The 18,710-nt window shown below is 44.0% G+C and overlaps 1 protein-coding gene and 1 long non-coding RNA gene across 4 annotated transcripts in view; one reads left to right on the top strand and one right to left on the bottom strand.

The window, feature by feature from the left end:
* The window catches only part of LOC118227279 (rhombotin-1), a 29,794-nt gene extending 29,129 nt beyond the window's left edge, over positions 1–665 (top strand). Inside the window, exon 4 of the mRNA XM_035417504.1 lies at positions 103–665. Coding sequence (XP_035273395.1) covers positions 103–208 — 106 coding nt within the window. The 3' untranslated portion in view covers positions 209–665. The remainder of the gene's footprint in view (positions 1–102) is intronic.
* The window catches only part of LOC118227280, a 144,265-nt gene that overhangs the window by 115,218 nt on the left and 10,337 nt on the right, over positions 1–18,710 (bottom strand). For all 3 annotated transcript variants that reach the window (XR_004765230.1, XR_004765229.1, XR_004765228.1), the window contains 2 exons: positions 11,291–11,328; positions 10,038–10,138 (listed from right to left, as the gene is read on the bottom strand). This is a non-coding gene — a long non-coding RNA (uncharacterized LOC118227280). The remainder of the gene's footprint in view (positions 1–10,037; positions 10,139–11,290; positions 11,329–18,710) is intronic.

Raw genomic sequence — 18,710 nt, 5'->3', positions numbered from 1 at the left:
CGGAGCCGAACCGCTAAAATGGCACCCGCGCGGACGTAGCCGGGCGGCTGTGCTCGTCCGCCGCCCCGTTAACATGTGACGTGCGTCTGTGTCTGCTTGCAGGTTTTGCGTGGGAGACAAGTTTTTCCTAAAGAACAACATGATTCTGTGCCAGATGGACTATGAGGAGGGGCAGCTGAACGGGAGCTTCGAGACACAGGTTCAATAGCCAGAGCTGGAGGGGGAGGCCCCACTCCCACTCCCACACCCACACCCACTCCCACTCTGGACGGATGCACTGCTGCACTCAGAGTGAGGGGCATCTGTCTGCTTGCCTGCAATACTTTTTAATCCTTACCCATCCCCAAGGACTCTTGTAAATGTAATACTTTTTTTTCCTTCCTTTTGCCCCTCCCTCTCTCCAACACTGAGCAGTTACAAAATTTTTGATGTACAGTTGTGCCTGCTTGGCTGAGCACCGTATTGCCTGTATGTTTGTGATGTTTGTTTTTGGATTTGTCCCCCATCCCAACCCCTCCTCCTCCTGCCCCCTTCCTCTTTTGGGGGCCGTTTTCCTCTGGGGGTCTGTACAGTCTGTTTTTTCTGTATATATGAACTGGAACATTTATTTTAAGAAAATGTAATGCAATTTTATTACTAGTGTGAATTAAAGATTCTTAAATGTTCGTGGCGAGTCATTTATTTATCCCCCAGAAACCATAGTTATTTGCAGAGGCCACACTTTTTGCTGATGCATTTGTTTAGCTCTGTTTGAAAAAAAGCATCCTTTAAAAGTTTTTGTAAAGCGGGATATGCTATTCAAATATTCATTTTTTTAAAAACTGGGTTATATTTCACCTAAAAAAAATTTTTTTTAAACTTTAACTCTTTTAATTGTATTTATTAAGGTACAGAATGGCCAGGTTCTGTGTAAAATTAATCCAGCTTTACATGAAGTGGAATTTCTGTCAGCGCGCTGATAAGCGACACGTCCGTACACTAATAACCCTGATCTACACTTAACCCGCTGTCTGCGTCCAGTCCTGACGCTCCAGTGTATGAAGTTCAGTGCAGCTCCTTTTCACACTGGCTATTAAATGCAGCATTTTCAGCCACGTGCTTTTCCACTCACCCTGTTTACTGAAAGGCAAAAACGTGTATTTTCTTTGAAGAATCCAAAGTAGTTTAAGTTCGATTATTATCAATTTCCCTCAAAAAAAATCATACTGTGACTGGTGAACCTCACTTTTTTTTTTTTTTTTTTTTTTTAAAAGGATGTTGTTTGTTAGTGCAATTCATACAAAGGCTCTGAGCCACGGAGAGTACATGTAATGTGTGAGTCTGGCTAAGATTTCCCTGAATTAAATATGAAAATGGTAGTTCGGCCAACCACTCCGGCATCAAAAATGAGGAAAACACGACTGCGCATTCGAGCCTCAGAAGAGGTGACATTCTTTGCCTAATGCACCCGATTTGAATAGCTTTTAAAGCATACATGTATAAAGGCCTGCAATTAGCGGAATTGCCACTGAGACCACAATCTTTTGTCTCTATTTGATTTTCATCTCTTGGTAGCCTTTCCCGTTTCTATGGTTCCAAACCGCAGGAGTGCCTCTCTGCAGAGCCTCCGCCATTTAAAGCAATTAGTCTCATTTGTAGCAATGGAAATCTGAGCGGGAAAGCAGTTGGGGTCCTGGAGCGTATGGTGATTTCGGTTAAAGAACGTCCAGCGCGACTCTGCTACTGAACTAAGCCCGCTGTGTTTTTAAGTCTCTAAATCTCTCTTTTTTAATGTTTTTTTTTTTATGAAAGAACTGCACTGTGTTGAAAAGACAAACATTAATTACAGAGAAACAATTATTTCTTTCTGAACATTCCTTTATAAACAACAGTAGGCAGTAGGCAATTGCGCAAGTTTCTTTTTTTCATTGTTTACTTTGTAGACCATTGTAACACACAGATTCACGCAGCGTGCAGCTCAAAGTGGAAACCTTGTGCTCAAGGTCAGTTCCAATGTCATCTGTTGGGGGCTGTGTCAGAACTTGGCAGGCTAGGTTCGACAAAACAACTGCTTCATGCGCACGCCGTTTTGGCATTATAATCACAATTTTAAAAAAACTACTCTGCATTGTTTTGTAGCTGTTCAAATGCGTTCTGTGCATAGGCACTCCCTGTGTGTTCAAGGGACTGAACTCTCATTTCACATAAGTACAGCTGTCTCAGATTTAGCCATTAGTTGAATACACTTCTTGGTCACCCATGTACATGTTAATGATCATTAGCATACCAAGCAGTGCTACCAACCATTATCACTAATTGCTACCTATTCCCAGCGGGACTGACACCTGCGGTTATGGTGCTTGTAACTGTACTTTGCATGAACTTGACTCAATTAAGAGCTTCTATAGGTGCCTATATTGATGACTGTATAAGAATGATTGTATGAGAATCATTTTCTCCATATCAATGCTACAATCCCTCATTTATTTCAAAGTTTGCTGCACTCGCCACTGTTCTCAAGGACTGTTTTTCATTTACCTTTTCCCAAAATGAGGGAATAATTTCTGAAACTGGCTCTGGCTTTATTGGGTTTCTTCTGACTGATATTTAGGAGCTCTGAATAAGACCAATATGTGTCTTGAGCCTGCCAAATAGCACTGTGAGCGCGATCCAGATGTGGTTTCAGCCTTTCCATGGGGGGGGGGGGGGGGGGGGGGGCTTTATATGCATAAAAACACCATACAGCGGCAATTACTCTTGTGATAATAAAGTCATACAGTTTTACAGATGCGTGTATTGGGTGTTCTACAAGGTGACTAAGGCTACGCGCGTGCCAAGGTTACAGGACCGTCAAAGAACAACTTCCAAATTATCGTAAACATTTAATGTTTCCCCCATCCTCACCCGCCTCAACCGCGGCATTTACAGCCGCGCAAGGACGACGCGTGCAGGCCGACCTCCCTTCTTTACATAATGGAGGCACACAAGAGCCATTGAGCGCGTTCTCCTCAGGGCCGGGGGAGAAGCGGAGCCTGGCTCTGGGCAGATACGCCGCGAGCTCTCGCGCCGGCGGGAAGCAGACCAGCAACACAATTTGCTAACAAATAAATCAAGTGTTGCGATGTGCATTAATTAGAAATTCATTAAAAATTCAGACTCACCGGCAGGTGTGCAAATAAAGGATTAGCGAGACGGCAATTACGACACATAAGAGCACTTTTTAATTGCGGCTCCTGGATTGATTTACGGAGGCGGGCTGTTGGGTCTTCGGCGCGGGGCGGGCGCCATTGCTCATTTTTCCGGGCGAGAAAGAAAATAAAAAGTGGAACAGACCTCGCCGCACCGGGGTACAGCTGCAGCCTCAGACCTGCTGCTGCTGCAAGCGCCTTTGTGTGCCCCCCCCACCCCCCCCGCTCCCCTCCCGACCCCCCCCACCTCACCCCAAAACACACAGGAGCACAAAACGAGCACACACACACACACCCACACAAACAGACACACACACACACGCATACACACACACACACCCACACAAACAGACACACACACACACACACAAACAGACACACACACACACACACAAACAGACACACACACACACACACAAACAGACACACACACACACACACCCACACAGACACACACACACACAGACACTCACACACACACACACACACACACACACACACACACACACACACACACACAAGAACCGCCTGACATATAAACCCAGCATCAACAGAACGCTCTTCTGGGCCCACGCCGTCCTCGGGGGCCAAACGGCAGGGGGGCCAGGATTGGCGTTTCAAAATTCGGCGGCTAAACGGAACGAGTCTCCCGTAAACTCCACCCAAGCAACAGCTGTACGGTAGCTCAGGATGAGACAGAGGTGCCGAGCACAGATCCAGATCCCCGTGTTCTGCAGCAGCTGAGGGTGATGAGCTGTTAGAGGGTTTGTCTCCATTAGCTTCCTCTCTTCCTCTCTGGAGCTGAGGTACTGCCCCCCCCCCCGCCCCCCCCCACGTGGCTCTCCACCTGCTGGAGGCTGCGGCGACCTCGCTAAGCACGGCAGAGTCCGTCCGCGTCTCTCCTCCTCTCCCCTACCCAAGACGCCCTCTCGGTTTCCTCTCTGACTAATTATCTTCGCCATGGCGACTGGATTCATTATGCGAATAAATTGTTCACGCTGAATAATTACAATTATTCTGTCAGCGCGGTTTAGACAGCCATAAACGTATCAGAACGGAGATGGAAAGTGTGTCCTGTTTGCTTAACGTGACTAATGCTTCCCCCCCCCCCCCCACCCCGGGTCGGCGGAGGGGAGAGAGGGACCAGAGCGGGCAGGTGGGGTTTCAGCGGTTTGGGTGGAGGCGGGGAGCAGTGGTTAGGCCTGGGGGGTGGGGGGGGGGGGGGGGTGGGGACAGTATCTGTGCGAGCGGTTGTCTGTGTGACATTGTGTCCCTCACCACTCTGTCCTTCGAGCCTCACCGGGGTGTGACTGCCAGATGAGGAGCCCCTGGCAGCGGTGTGGTGTGGCCTGGCCTGGCCTGGCCTGGCCGTGGCACCGGGCCTCCTCTCATTAAAACAGGCTCAGGACTAATGGGTTAACCTCAACCGAGACACGCGGCCTGGCGCTAAGGCTGCTGCCGGGGTTCAGCAGAACACCGCGCCTAGGCACTCACTTCATTCCAAATGTGCGCCTGTGTGCGCGCAACCTATTTTCACTCAAATTAATAAAGATCCGGTTTATGTTTCACTTCAGGAGTAGGCATATATTTTTAGCAATTTTTTGCATGTGCAGTTTTTTTTTTTAATTATCCTTTAATTATATTACTCTGTTTGAAGAACAGTAGTCCAACAGTGATAAAGTTGTGAAATTCAGCAAGTGTCAGTTACAAAGGAATGTTTTTTTACTGCGTGCCATGTACACAGAATTAGTTTGGGTTTGTTTGAGGGCTTAATGAAGTAACAGAAATAGGGACTGCTGTACAAACCTGTCTACATTTGAACTGACACAGAAAATATATTTTTTAATTAAATAAAATTCAAAACAGCAACTATATATGAAATAACCTGATGATAAATTTATTCACAGGGGTCTACAAAAAGAAAGAAAAGAGGTGAAACATTATTCATGTTAGGAATAGTGATTTCATTTTACCCTGTGAAATAAAGTTGGCAGTACTGTAATCCATGAGAGGGTTAAGCAGCCGCAAGTAGCATAGCACATTTACAAACCAAACACACAAACACACACACACACACACACCCACACACACTACAGAAATGCATTTCAAAGCTCAAATAACTACCCAAAATTGTATAAACCAGCCCTAAAAGGGATTTGCTTAGTCTGTGATCTCATTCTTAAATTGAACCAATTTGCCTAGAAATTGGTTTTAAGTTCTATATGCAGAGCTTGTTATATTTCTGAACCCCCACCCCCTGCTTCACCGCACATACTTTCAAACACCGCCCCCCCTCCCCCATTTCTGCAAATCATGTCTGACTTTGAAGTGCTAATTTTGAAGTTTAGCCAATTTTTTATTTGCCGCTTTGAAATGTATCCTCCAATCCGCTGCTGCAGCAATGGGGAGTTACAGGCCTTTACAGTGAGGGATAAGTGACCAAAATGAGAAACCCTGATTCTCAATTCCGCATTACACAACAGCCAAATAAGCTGTGCACTGCACTTCTCCTGTGGTATTGCAGACTCAAATTATTTATAAAAATACACTGTACTGAAATAGACTTCTCTTCTTGGGCGTATATAACCGGCTGCCTTGGGGTGGGAGGAGGAGGGGGGCGACTTGCATTTCTGACAGGCCCGAGGCGTGGTCAGAGTGATGCCACTGGGGCTGTGGAGCAAGAAGAGCGGCGCTAATTTAATTAGCGTGTAACCGAAGAGAGAGAGCCACGCCGCTGGGAGGGCTTCAAGACGCTCCGCCACTTCCACACGACAAAAAAAACAAAGAAAAAATCTCTCACGGTGCCTCGTGTCACAAACTAACGGCGTGCCCTCTACGCAGGGCCCGACACGCCTTCGACACGCGCAGAGCGCAGGGGATGAGCGGCACAACCGGGGACGAGCCGGCAGACCGCGTCACGTCACGTCACGTGACACGACTCGCCGGACAAACAACGCGCGGGAACGACCCGTCTGAAATCCGACGACCCGGGCGCGCCAGAGAACGATTCGATACGGCGGTAAGCGGGAGGCGCTCTGCCGTAAACCCCCCCCCCCCCGCGCGCGCGCGCACGACGGCCCTGGTTTGCCGCCGGACTCCGGACCAGCGAGCGATACTCATTTCGCCGACACAAAGATGGCCGTGTAATTCCTATCTGCCGGGAACATTTGTACTATTATGGCTGGAAAATGTCATTATTGTAATCAGCCCTGGGTCTGAGAGAGCCGTGTTGTGCGGAAACGTATCTGAACAATGAAAATGGATCTTTATTATGGAGGAGTCTTGGATTCCACTTCATTTGCCGCACTAATAGATGCCGGGTCGACCTCAATCAAAAAAAAAAAAAAAGCCTTTTTTTTCCCTCAGTCTTCTGTGGAGGATGAAGCTTTTGTACATGAAAATAAGTTGATCAGATTGGCTCCTTCTCTAACCAGCCTGCTAATAACACAGCAGGCAAGTAGCCCAGGAAGAAAAAGGCTTTAAAATTAGGCTCTCTGTCACCTCCCCCAGCCTTACAACCCCAATAGCTCCATGTGCCTCTCTCTCGCCCCTTCTTTCCCTCCCTCTCCAATTCTCTTTTCTCACTCTAGCATTCCATCCATCTCTTATTATCCCTTATTCAGTCTCTCTCACTCTCTCTTTCTCCCACTCTTATGATGTCTTATTCGCTCACTCGTTTTCATTCCCTCTTATTCTCCCTCTCCCCCCCCCCCCCCTTTTTCCTCTCTATTTTGCCTCATCCCTGGACTTGGCAATAAATTGCTTCGGTAATCAGCTTTTTGAAAAGCTTATTTACAGCTTGTTCTCTGTTTATTGTGATTCTCGAAATGAAATATAAAATTGGATTTCATTAGATGTGCAATTTTCTCGTAAAAAAAAAAAAGGGGTGGGGTGGGAAAGAGATGATCTTGGTGTATGGTATATATTGTAGCTGGTTGAGTTCATCCTTACATTAAAGCAGCACCCCCCCCACCCCCCTTCCCAACACACACACACGTTTATTTTTAATACTAGTAGAACCCTGAGGGGGCATGAAGGTACTTTTGGAGAAGGTCAAAAAGAGGTGTTGATCTTGAAACATCAAAGGGCTTCGAGAGCGTTTCCAAGGGGTCGGCGTGTTGGGTCCGAATGCCCGCGTTCTACTCCTCCACGCAGCTGCACGCTTGTTGCCAGATCGTTGCCCGAGCAGGGGCTCTGGGCTAATGCATAAACGGTGTACTCAATCATATTTGAGTCATCCCCGGCTACGCCACGTCTGAAGCAGCGTTCGCTCCGGAGCTGTGTCTAACCTCCAGAGTCCTCCGCACGCCCATGCTTCAGTCAATAACCACCTCTCAACAGGAGCAGGGCCAGGCTCTCCTGAGAGGGCCTCCATAATGCAGAGGCTTCAGCACAAAGACGACGCACCAGTTACTGCACAATAAAAATCCATCACTTTCCTCCCGATGCAGCGCACTTAACAGTAAATCAATTAATGTGTTAATTGATCGAAAAGTTCAAAGTCACTTACAGCATTTGAGAGATGAAATATCTTAATGGCACAACCAATTATGGGGAGAAATGAGACAGGGCAGCCTGAATGATTTCGGTGCCATTTTTTGACAGCCACTACAAAGATTCCAATTTTCACAACACTGAACATGTTGTTTGATTAAGGACAAGTTACGGAATAATCTCTTATTGAACCGTTAAAATAAATAAATAATATACTATCCAAAGCCCATGTCAATCAGGGAATGTAAAGTAAAAAGAAAGTTGAATGTGCAATAGTCAATGCTTTTCAGAGCAGCGCCACCTGCAGGGCAGTGGGCAGCTTACACAGAGGCGAGTGGGCCGTTGCCAGCTGAAACAGTCGGCCATGTCGCTGCTCTTGCACGTGTGTGCTGGCCAGCCTTGGCCTAAAAGCTTTAATCTGCCTCTGTGCCACCCCTTTATGGAAAACGTCAATTAGAAATAAAATCTGAAAGGAAAATAAACGTGACCTCATCTGGACAGAGAAGCACATTTTATAGGGACTTTGGAGACTCGCCTTTTTTGCAAGGGGTGGAAGGTATTGGGCAACACAGGAGCGCACTAGGGTGGGGGTGGGGGGGGAGGGGTACCCACTGCCACATAACTTTATTGCTGGACTGCAAATCTACCCCCTCTGTGGTTTGGGCTCCACGCCTATATTTATTATTCCCCTCTTATTTATAATCTTTTAAACAGGCGCCATGCTGCGTTCCTGGAAATTTAATTACATTTTACAAGGTGACAATACTTTCCAAAGATGTTTTTATCACCTCCTAGCTCCATATGGTGTGAACCGTACCAAGACATACAGTAGGATGTTAATTGAGGATTTTTTTTTCCAGTGGAGGAGGATGGGTTTACACACAAAAAAAATAGCCATGGGAGGGAGGATTCATTTTACTCTGTTGAGTGGCCAAACCTTCACATCAAGGTGATTATTCAAAGACGGTTTAACCAAGGAGGATCCTGGGTGGTGTAGTGTAAAAAGGGGCACAATGCCAGGCATGCTAAAAACTACACAAGCGAAAGGGATGTCTGCAGTCAGCCACAGTACAGAAAACATCCTGCACGGGCTTACACGCTTAGCCCTGCAGCTCAAGAGCTAAAATTTTGAAAGGGAGGAGCACTAGGCCCACCTCAATTCTAAGTGGTCAACATCCAGGAAGAGCTCAAAGAGTGCACAGAATGTACGCTCTTATTACCAAACTGTTGACGAGCACTCTGCCTCGGTGTCTTCGCTATCAGCGAAATTAAAGGGTAATTATAAAGTCATTTGAATTCAAAGCAGAAACCCCTTTCATTTTTTTAATAGACGCATATGCGCAATATGCATATCTGCGCCGCTGCGTTTGATGCCCCTCTGCCACCCAATTAAGAGCTTTAAATGAATTCCAAAACCTACCCTCGTAATTAGCATTGGAGGAGGGAGTCGGGAGATCTCTGCCCAGACACACGGCTAAAATTCAGCGGTTCCCACATTTTTAAATCTCAAGGCCCACTGAAATGATCACCTCGTGGCCAAGAACCCCCCCCCCCCCCCCCCCCCCCCATCTCTATAAAATGGTTAATTTGTGACACATTAATTACAACACCAAACTACAATGCAGTGGCTATTTGTGGGTTCGGATTATACATACACCTGTTTAGTTCAATAATACATACAGTAATAATCATGATTGCAGTACTGCCAAAGATGCGTGAGCCAGTAAGCGCTTATGGGGGCTGCTGGGGAATTCATCCGGTAAAGGTTGGTGGGTAACTCATCGTTTCGGTGCGCGGGACGGGCCCCGTCGAATCGTGACAGTGCCGGCGCTGACCGTGGCCGGTTGTCGTAACCGGGGTCGAGGGGACGGTTCGTTCTGCAGCGCTCTGCTGAGAAACCCGGTTTGGGAAGCCCAGGCTGAAATCACACTCTCCACAAAACCCCCCGGTAAAGGAAATACACAATTAACCAGCCACCCAGCAATGACATGCTTTTCACCAGCAGGTGTGGGATGACTCATATATGATTAATTAATTGAGGCAGCCAACCATCTGTGTTTTAACAGATTAATAAGCACACAAAGAGGAGCCTGCCTTTTGATGTGAACCTTTGGGGAGTGCGTGTGGTCTTTGTTTTGCTACCTTGATTAAGAGCTACACTCTAGCCTCCCCCTTTTCAGTCTCTTTAATCTGCAGGTAAAAGACACACAAAGGCCCATCGGGCGTTTTATAATCCCCACTCACCTCTAACAGTCGGGATTTTTCAATTTATTTATCTATTTTTTTATTTTGAGCGTATTCTTCACACTGGACTGAGTGTTCGGTGGGGCACTGCACCTTAAAAACAGATAAAAATTGATTCCTGTAAACTCTCACCTGCAATCCATCGCTGAGTGTTTTTAAAGGTCAGGAGTTGTGATGAGCTCCACGGTCTCAGCCGCTCGGATAATGGCCTTTTGCTCCACCGTAGGATGCCGCTGTACAGAAATAATTGCATAATCTGTGGAACATTAAGTTCAGTAGTGCGGCTGACTGGTAATGCCCAGGAACTGAGGAGCGAAGAAGATGGTCTAAACCAGATGGTCAGCTCCGTGCTCCTAACATTGAGAGATCTGTCTCCGCTTTTGTTGAAACTTAAAAGCGTTCTGATTCGCTGGGCTTATTATGAATATTCATTAAGATTGCTTGAACACAGAGCATCCATTGCCAGGCAGTGATATAAACAGAACCAAATCCTCCTACTACCAACTGGAACCTTCTAGAAGAAGGAAGAACAGAACACAGAAGGAATGCAGAAGCTGACCATCTGGTCATATAGAACATCTGTGGATGTACTGCTCAGTTTTTACACTTGGTCGACCCCTCAACCACTCCCCACCCACACTCGATCTCACCCACACCCACAACCAATGGGAATGGCAGGCCAAAAACAAGCATGCAGTCCCTCAGCTTGGAATGCATGTTACCAATGATCTCAGTTTGTAATGATACTGACTACTAGCAAAGGCTAGGTAAGTCTTGGTCTCGGCTGCATACTTATCTGACTGACCAGTCTACAGGGGTAGCAGAATAGAATAATGATTACGGAACTGGACTTGTAACCCAAAGGTTGCAGGTTTGATTCTGTTGTGCGAGGTCCCCAACCTGAAAGGCTTCAGTATATAAGCTGAATATATACAGCTGCAGAAACTGATACCATGTGAAAATAGTAAAAATGTGAAAAAGTACTTGCTAAAGGTAATGCAATGATCAGGAGTCCACAGTGCTGAGACCCAGTTGCTCTAATCCCACCACAGGTAGGGTGGAAATCCGATAGTCAGGGTTCCTTGAAGTACCATTGCATTAGCTTCATAAAGGCAAGTGCACACACAGGCTAGACTGTTGTCAACAGACATGTCTCTAATCGACGCTAGCAATAAGAGTGAGATGTCTCCAATCTTCAGTGAAACTGTTTAATAGCCACTGCGCAAACCCAAATCGGTGATAGAAAAAAAGACAAAAAGGTGACGAAGCATGTAAATTAGCATTAACTGCTTATGAACTAAGCACTCTAATAAACCCCCAGTTCTGTTACTGACAGAAGATGGGAGAGCAGTATGTTTGTTTAGGCTGGGTGATGCAATACTGACCTTCTGGATGAGCAGCGGTAGCTGTACACTCTGTACTCCTGTAACAAGCACAGTGTAATGTAAGCCACACAGCACTGGTACTCTGAAGCAGATATGATGGGGGTCACATGCAATCATGCAATCAATGCAATCATGAAATGCTGCGGTAAGTGCTCCATTTGCCAAATTTTCCCTAAAGCCGGCACAGCCTTAAACTTCAGGGGCCCTCGGTGTCTCTAAATTAACTGCTAAATATTCACAATGTCAAATGACTGGTGGAACGCACCTCCAAAACATAACACCTTAATAAAAACAATTTTTTTTTCTCCCACCAGCATTCCTGTTCTGGCTCTTTAGCAATGCAAAACTCACAGACTGACAGGACTGGGCATCAAGTTCTGCCATTTTGTTCATCGACAAAACTGAAGGGTAAGAATGCAACTGAATTGCCACAGAAATTCATTGCATTGTAAACATGACTTAAACCAGAACAGATGGGCTAACAATGTCCAACACGGTTATTCAATCTTGAGAATGGGAGGCCTCCATTTCTCCAACAGAGGAAGCCCTCAACTGAATTCATGTTTTTCAGATTTGATGATGGGCCCTCCTTCACACAGTGCTTCTGTGCTTCCCCATGCATATTTTAAGATGTTTAAAAGGAAAATAGTGTATATTCACCAGACAGTGCTCACGATGTGCATTGAAAGGAGCTATTAGGACCAGAACAAAGGGACGAATGTATTGTAATTGATTGTTACCAAAGATTACCCCAACTGAGAAACATCTAGTGGGTTTCAGAGCTGGTATTTGACAGCTAAAAGCATTGCGTAAAATAAAGCAAAACCTTTCACCATCATCACTTATCGCCAATTGGCAGCCCACAAAACAATTATCGTAGTTTGTTGCTTTGTCTCCAAACCTGACTAACAGCATTGTGACTTTCATTCCTTTCTTCGCAAGTGCGGGTACCATACAGCTTCGTACCCCATGATACATGCTCTCCGGCAATTACTGCTGAATCCATTGACACGTCTTCCGAGGGACTCCAACGTCAACGACAGACGCGTTTCACATTCCCCAAAGAGAAAAACAAGGACCCATCGAGCACAGAGCGGCTGGCTACATGAAAATTAAGCAATTAAAAATACAGTGTTATATTTAATTTGAAGACGAGCGCCTGCTTCTTAAACTTCCGTTAATGAATGGTTTTCTCTACATAATAAATGCGGTGATAATTAAAGTTGATTAAGCAAAGACTTTTTTTTTACACCATAACAACAATACTTCAGAAAATTCATACAAGTTTAGAAATGTTTTCAAAATTCCAGGAGAGTTTAAAATAATTTAAGTTTATGAAAGCAAAGGAAAATAATCACACCATAATTTCATAAGTTAATATGTATGACCTGTAACCATGGGAAACAAACACACACGCAATAAAAAAGTTAATTGCAGCAATATTTCTTGAAATATCAGGTGAGGAGGAATGATAAGTCCCAAGTATGCTTCTTTAAAGTGTTACAGTAAAACAACTACAAGTCCTTCTTATATTGGATCTTACTGTATGTTAATATTCTTTGTGTGGACTTTTTTATATTATTTCTCACTGAAAGCGTGTCTAGCTATCAATAGCCACTACATTGCAGTTGTGTGGCACATTGTGTGGTACAATCATCAGGTGCATTCTGTAAGTGTTTCACTATTAAGCACTGTGAAGCATTTTAAATTGAAAGAACCATTGTGTTTCTTTTACATTTTTTGTAGGGATGGGCAGTATATATGGTATACCGGTCGAAATACAGAACATGCCAACATATGAATTTGGCTACAATATATCTTCCATACCAGTAAAGAATGGATTTTGATGGTTACATTAGAGTGTCAGTGCAACTATTTTGGTCATATAACTTCGAAAATAAGGAGTGCCCGCTGGCCCTGGGCCACTATGAGATTGGCCAACTGATTTGTCACTTAGCCCAGTCGGGCCAGTACCGTAAGTCAGTTTTATCTGGGTCGAAGAGAAAGAGTTGTTTTCACCAACCTGGTAGCACCAGATTCAAAGAGAAAGAACTTAATTTGAATGAAAAGTCAAAATGCTTTAGCAAGCATGCTCAACATAAGAAAATTAAAACAAAAATCGCTCCTTGGGTTTTTTAAAAAGTATTTTTAATCAGAGCGCCAAAACATAATTTGTGTCTTATTTCATCCTGCTTCTAGTGTCACAATGAAATTATTAACTGCATACTGTACATTAATTGTATTATTATTGTGAGTTGGCATATTATGGAAAAATAGTTTTTTTATCAGAATGCTTTTTTTAACCAGTGCTGTTGATTGGCGTTTTTATACTTATTTATTGCTACTGGGCCAGTGGAATGTACCTGGGGGAAGTAGAACACTGACAAAAAAATCATTAATGTCCAGCCCTGGAAAAGATATTGGGCCTCATTCACAAAACACGCATGCAATCACATTTGATCGTAAACTGTGTGCAAGAGCGTTTCCAAGAACATTTCGGCATTCATCATTTTTTTCTTATCTGTATTTGTTCATGGCTGTTTCCTTATGAAAATCACGTGAACAGGATTACGCATAAAATTTACAAACAGTCAGCATTCATCATCTCATAAACCTGGGATGCATACTGGTCTGCACGTGTGTCATAAATCCCATAATGGTTTTTCGTGGAAACATTTTTAAGAACAAAAGTAAGAATAATTTAAGAAATGTTTTGAGAATGAGGCCCATTGTTCACACGTCACACCAATTGCATCACTGCTTGCTAAGTCAGCCAATAAAAATTAGCCAATAAAAACGTGTGGGTGTATGCTTCCCTCTTAACATGAAAACAATAATGGTTATTTAATAATAACCTCATAGTTAACTCCAGAGAACAGTTAGCCCTGAGTCTTGTATTCATTTTAAAGCATGTTCTGTTTAAATAAGCAGAACACATATACTGTGATATATATATCATATAGCGTCCAAAATTAATTAAAATATATTGTGATATGAATTTTAGGCCATATTGCCCCGACCTACTTCTTTGCTCATTTAATTTCTCTTACCCACTCTTATAACTTAAATGTCCATTTAAGAACAACTGTCAGAATCCATCCTTGGCTGAATGTATAGAATGCACCAGATGATTGGCTTGCACAACATTCCTGCATTCATTTTCTATTTTTTTCTTTAAAAACAAACACATTAAGTCGGAGGGGACAAACACTACAGTTGACATGGTACTGTATGGGTTGCAGCTAGCCTTTTTGTCATCTAGTGGTAAAACAGGGTACTACCCTCAGTTTGGGGGAGGCATTCAGTGAATCAATCAGTCAGTGAACGGTCACTCCTAAGGCTGCTGCTTACAGTCAGAGCAGGGGGGAAAAACTGAGCGGCTTTGTAGGTTGATAAGAAAGTATTGTAGGCCTCTGGGTGCTGCTTTGAGGATGGAAAATGCATCTAAACGGGTTAAATTACAGAATGGCTGAAATCCCTATACTTGGCAGAAAAACAGGGCTCCAGCAAGCAGTTACAATATGGCTTGAGATATTGCTATTCCATCTACAGTATGGAGAAAATATATTAACCCAGTGGGCCACACACTGAAACTTTCCAACCTTTTGGTGACAGCTTTTATTAGCCTAATGCAGTTTGTGATGTATAGCATAATAACCTGGCTCATGACTGTGGGGCTTTTCTCTTAATATTGTGTGGCTGGTGTACCAGGCAAAATTATTGTAATGAGCCAAAATTTCCATACAACAGCAAAATGAGTTCATTACTCTAAGTTATATTGGTGAAGTAACCACGGGAAATGGATGCTTTTATTTGGAAGGAATTGGATTTTAGATATAAATAAAATAAAGTTAATAACTTGAAGATAGCATAATGAAATAATAATCACATTTCAGTTATCAAAAAAGTTATTGCCTTTACATTCCACCCCCCGCTTTTGAAAAGTAACTGCGCGTTATCGCGCAAGCTTTGTAATATTTCACATTTCACAACTAAATAGGGTGATTCAAATTCAGAGGAGCAAGGCCGAAATATGCATTGACACAATGTAAAAAAAGAAAGAAATTGCGGGTGCGTGGGTGTTCCACCGCCGCTTCAAATAATGTGCTACTATTATTTAATTGTACTATTTTGTAATCACCGTATGGACTCCACCTGGCTAAAAGAAAATAGGTTCTCCTCACCACGTAAGGCCCCGTTTTTCAAACACCCCTTAACGTGCTTGCTGAGCGATTGTCGTTGCATATCGCTAAGGGATTGCAGGCTATTGTGCGAGGCAGTGCAGTGGAAAGTGGCTTTGCAGAGTGCCGGAGACATTTAAAAATAGTTTAATTTGTAGGATGCGAGTTGAAAGCTCTCGAGACTAATTTTCCTGTGCTAAGATATTCACTATCATTTTAAACAATCTTCCCCGTTTGCCACAGGGGAAGAGCGCCTGTGATTAACAACAAAAGACAGAAACTCTTGTGTTCCGGGATGTATTGCCTTAGGTAGTTCTTAAATACACTAAATATATCTTTCTGCAGGTTTACCGAAAAGCACTTCCGTGAAGACACGATTTACTGATCATCGCTGTTTTTGTACCGTAGGGCTTTTATTCAGAAGAAAAGGGATGACTATCCTCTGTATTTTCCAGAGGCAATTTTCTTCCACAATAAACCAGAGGTTAATTAAAACAGCTGAAAATACAATGCCAATAATGGGTTATAAGATCAATACTGTAGTGATAAAACGCATGCATGAATCCAAGCTCCAGCCCACATCCCAAACAATCAATTAAAATTCAACGCCGACAGTATTTTCTGAAGAGGCTGATTAATGTGAATTAATAAAGTCCCATTCTGTGGGGTTTAACCGTTAGCGCTAATGTAATAACGAAATTGCTCTAAGAATAATGCATTAACCCCTGCATAAAAGAGCTGCTGGCTGCGATGAGGATGTAGGCTACAACATGAAACATTCTGTATCCCACCATATAACACTGTGTGACTTTACTTTTGTTTTGAATAAATTGTAAGCCGAAGCCTGAATTCACTGCACTGAAGTCAGTCGACAATCACGACGGGAGTATTTCAAAGCCATGCTGCTAAAAAAAAAACAAACAAAAAAAAAAACACCCTAAGGTCACATTCTATGGATTATGAGAGCTCCTTTTTACCATCCTAACGCTACTCTGCTAATGGCATTTTCTAACCTGTGAATAAATGTTCCGATTTTCTGGTAATGTCGATGGCTTTACAGGAACCGACTGGAACTTTCTCCCTTTGTTGCACTTAACCCAACTGTACAACAGAGAATGTGATGAAATATACATTATGTAATGTATTTATCCAGTCAAGGTTACCTGCATAACCTTTTCTTTCTTAGTAATTGTACTCTTCAGTTCCCCACAGAGAAGTGTCACTCAATGCACCCTGTTCATCAGCTGATTAGAGTATCTATCACCACCACCTTTCAGATCCAATTTGATCCCGTGACTCCTGCCAAATAGCGCAGTGGACTGCAACCCAAGTGATTACTATTTTGAAATTTGATACTTCAGTGTACCTGCCTGCACATTCACTAATGTATGCAGTGCGTTAGTCTCTGGAGTTAAAATATTAAAATGTAAAATTTTGGAGCAGGAAGCCTGTTGATTAAAAAACAAACAAAAAAATCTTGAGCACCAACACATACTGCAGACCAACATTTGTTGTTGTTTTGGACAGACCAAAAGTAGCCTAATTAAAAAAATAAATAAAAAAACTAAAATAATTTCCTCCTTGCCAAGGCACGCATGGGATCCTGGCAGCTACAAAGATTCAATTATAAAAAGTGCAAAAAATAATTAGAAAAAATAATAGCACTCCAAAAAAAAAAGTGCCCCTCCAGAAATTGCGTAGAAACACTAAATCTGTTAATTAGCTCATTAATATTCAATTGGGGTCAGTGGACTTAATGGAACCTTTTTCATGGGCCAAGGAAATATTTAACACCAAGCTCTCCCCGTGCCTGTTCTTATTATCGACTATGTACAGGCGAGCCTTATCTAGCCACCAGATGGTAGAGAACAATGCAACGCCATTATCATCTTTCTGCAGCCTGTGTGCCTTGTAACCACTGTGTGTCTGAGACAGTGAAGTATAGATACTGAAGCATTTAGTGTAATTGATATGTGGTGTATATCGTATTGTTTGGGCCTGTTTGTTTGCGCCGCTGGTATTCACTACGAAAATGGGCGCGGGGGGAGGAGGAGAGAGGTTTGGGCAAGATTGATTTTCACTGCCGCTGTCTTAGTTCTCCACAGGTCACAAATAACTTGTCAATGCAGGATTCGGACCAGTGTAAAATGCATCAAGGCGAAACTCCCGGGCACTCCAGAGAAGAGAGGGTTTTCATCTTTGTAACGGCGAGCCCACTTTCAGCCTTTCCGCCCGGAAGCCGATGTTTTATTCAACGGTTGCCACGGAAGACGGCAGCGCTGGCGAGGAGATGGTGAGAAGTTCTCATGGCGGAGCGTCCACTAGCTTTTCTGCGAGAGCAGAGTCCTTTTCATCGTCAGCAGAGGACGGCTGCTTTTCAACCACCCGAAGAGATGTGCTCAAGGTGACATTACGCGCAATGAGACCCAACCGCATTCGGCGCGGCTACGTTTCAGAGAGGTTTTTGGAAAAATGGCGTTTCGCGTTATTTGAGGTGTGAAAATGCTCCCCTCACGCTCCCGTCTCATTCTCAGAGCGCCGTCTCCAAAATATTACGGAATCCACGGGCTGATCGGACTCCGGGGTGCCGAAGGACCTGGGCGCAGCTTATCGCATTTCATTTAAAGCATATTGCAGAGACTAAATTGCATCTCACCAATCCGTTCCTCCCTGCTCGGTATTCTTAAGGGGTAAGGGACGCAAACATTTGTTTGCGGCCAGGCCGGCAGCACCCCGGGTGTTACAGTAAGAGCATGGTGCAGAGCCAGGCTATATTTTCATGATTGCTCTCGTGATGACTACATCAAAGTTCTCCCGTCCCGCCGCTCTCACGTATTTCATTAGATCGCCTTATATAACAATTTCTTTTTTTTTGATAGAATCGCTGCTTATTGAATGAAGAGGCCCTCTATGTTGGCGCACAGAAGGGGAAAGTCATTTCTATGATCTTATCGCCGGCTTCAAAGGTTCAATCATGAGATCCTCTGTCACGCCACCAGAAACTTAAGGCAGGAATCCAATCTTTGATTAAGCCTCTCCCGGTATCACAGAGGTTTCATGAACTTGCAGGGACCCCTAGCTTCTCTCTCTCACTTATTAAGCCTTTCAAAGATTCAGATTACTACAAGCCATTTTCCCCGGTAGGCAGCATCTCCTCATCAGAACATGCACTGTATGGATACAAAATTACTGACGCGTACAGAATTGGCAGGGGAGTGGAGAGGCTGAAGCCCGTGGTA

The sequence above is a fragment of the Anguilla anguilla genome, chromosome 5 (genome assembly GCF_013347855.1).
Source record: "Anguilla anguilla isolate fAngAng1 chromosome 5, fAngAng1.pri, whole genome shotgun sequence".
Classification (NCBI taxonomy): Eukaryota; Metazoa; Chordata; class Actinopteri; order Anguilliformes; family Anguillidae; genus Anguilla; species Anguilla anguilla.
Note: the sequence above shows the minus strand (reverse complement) of the source record. Positions and strands in the feature narration are given on the sequence as shown.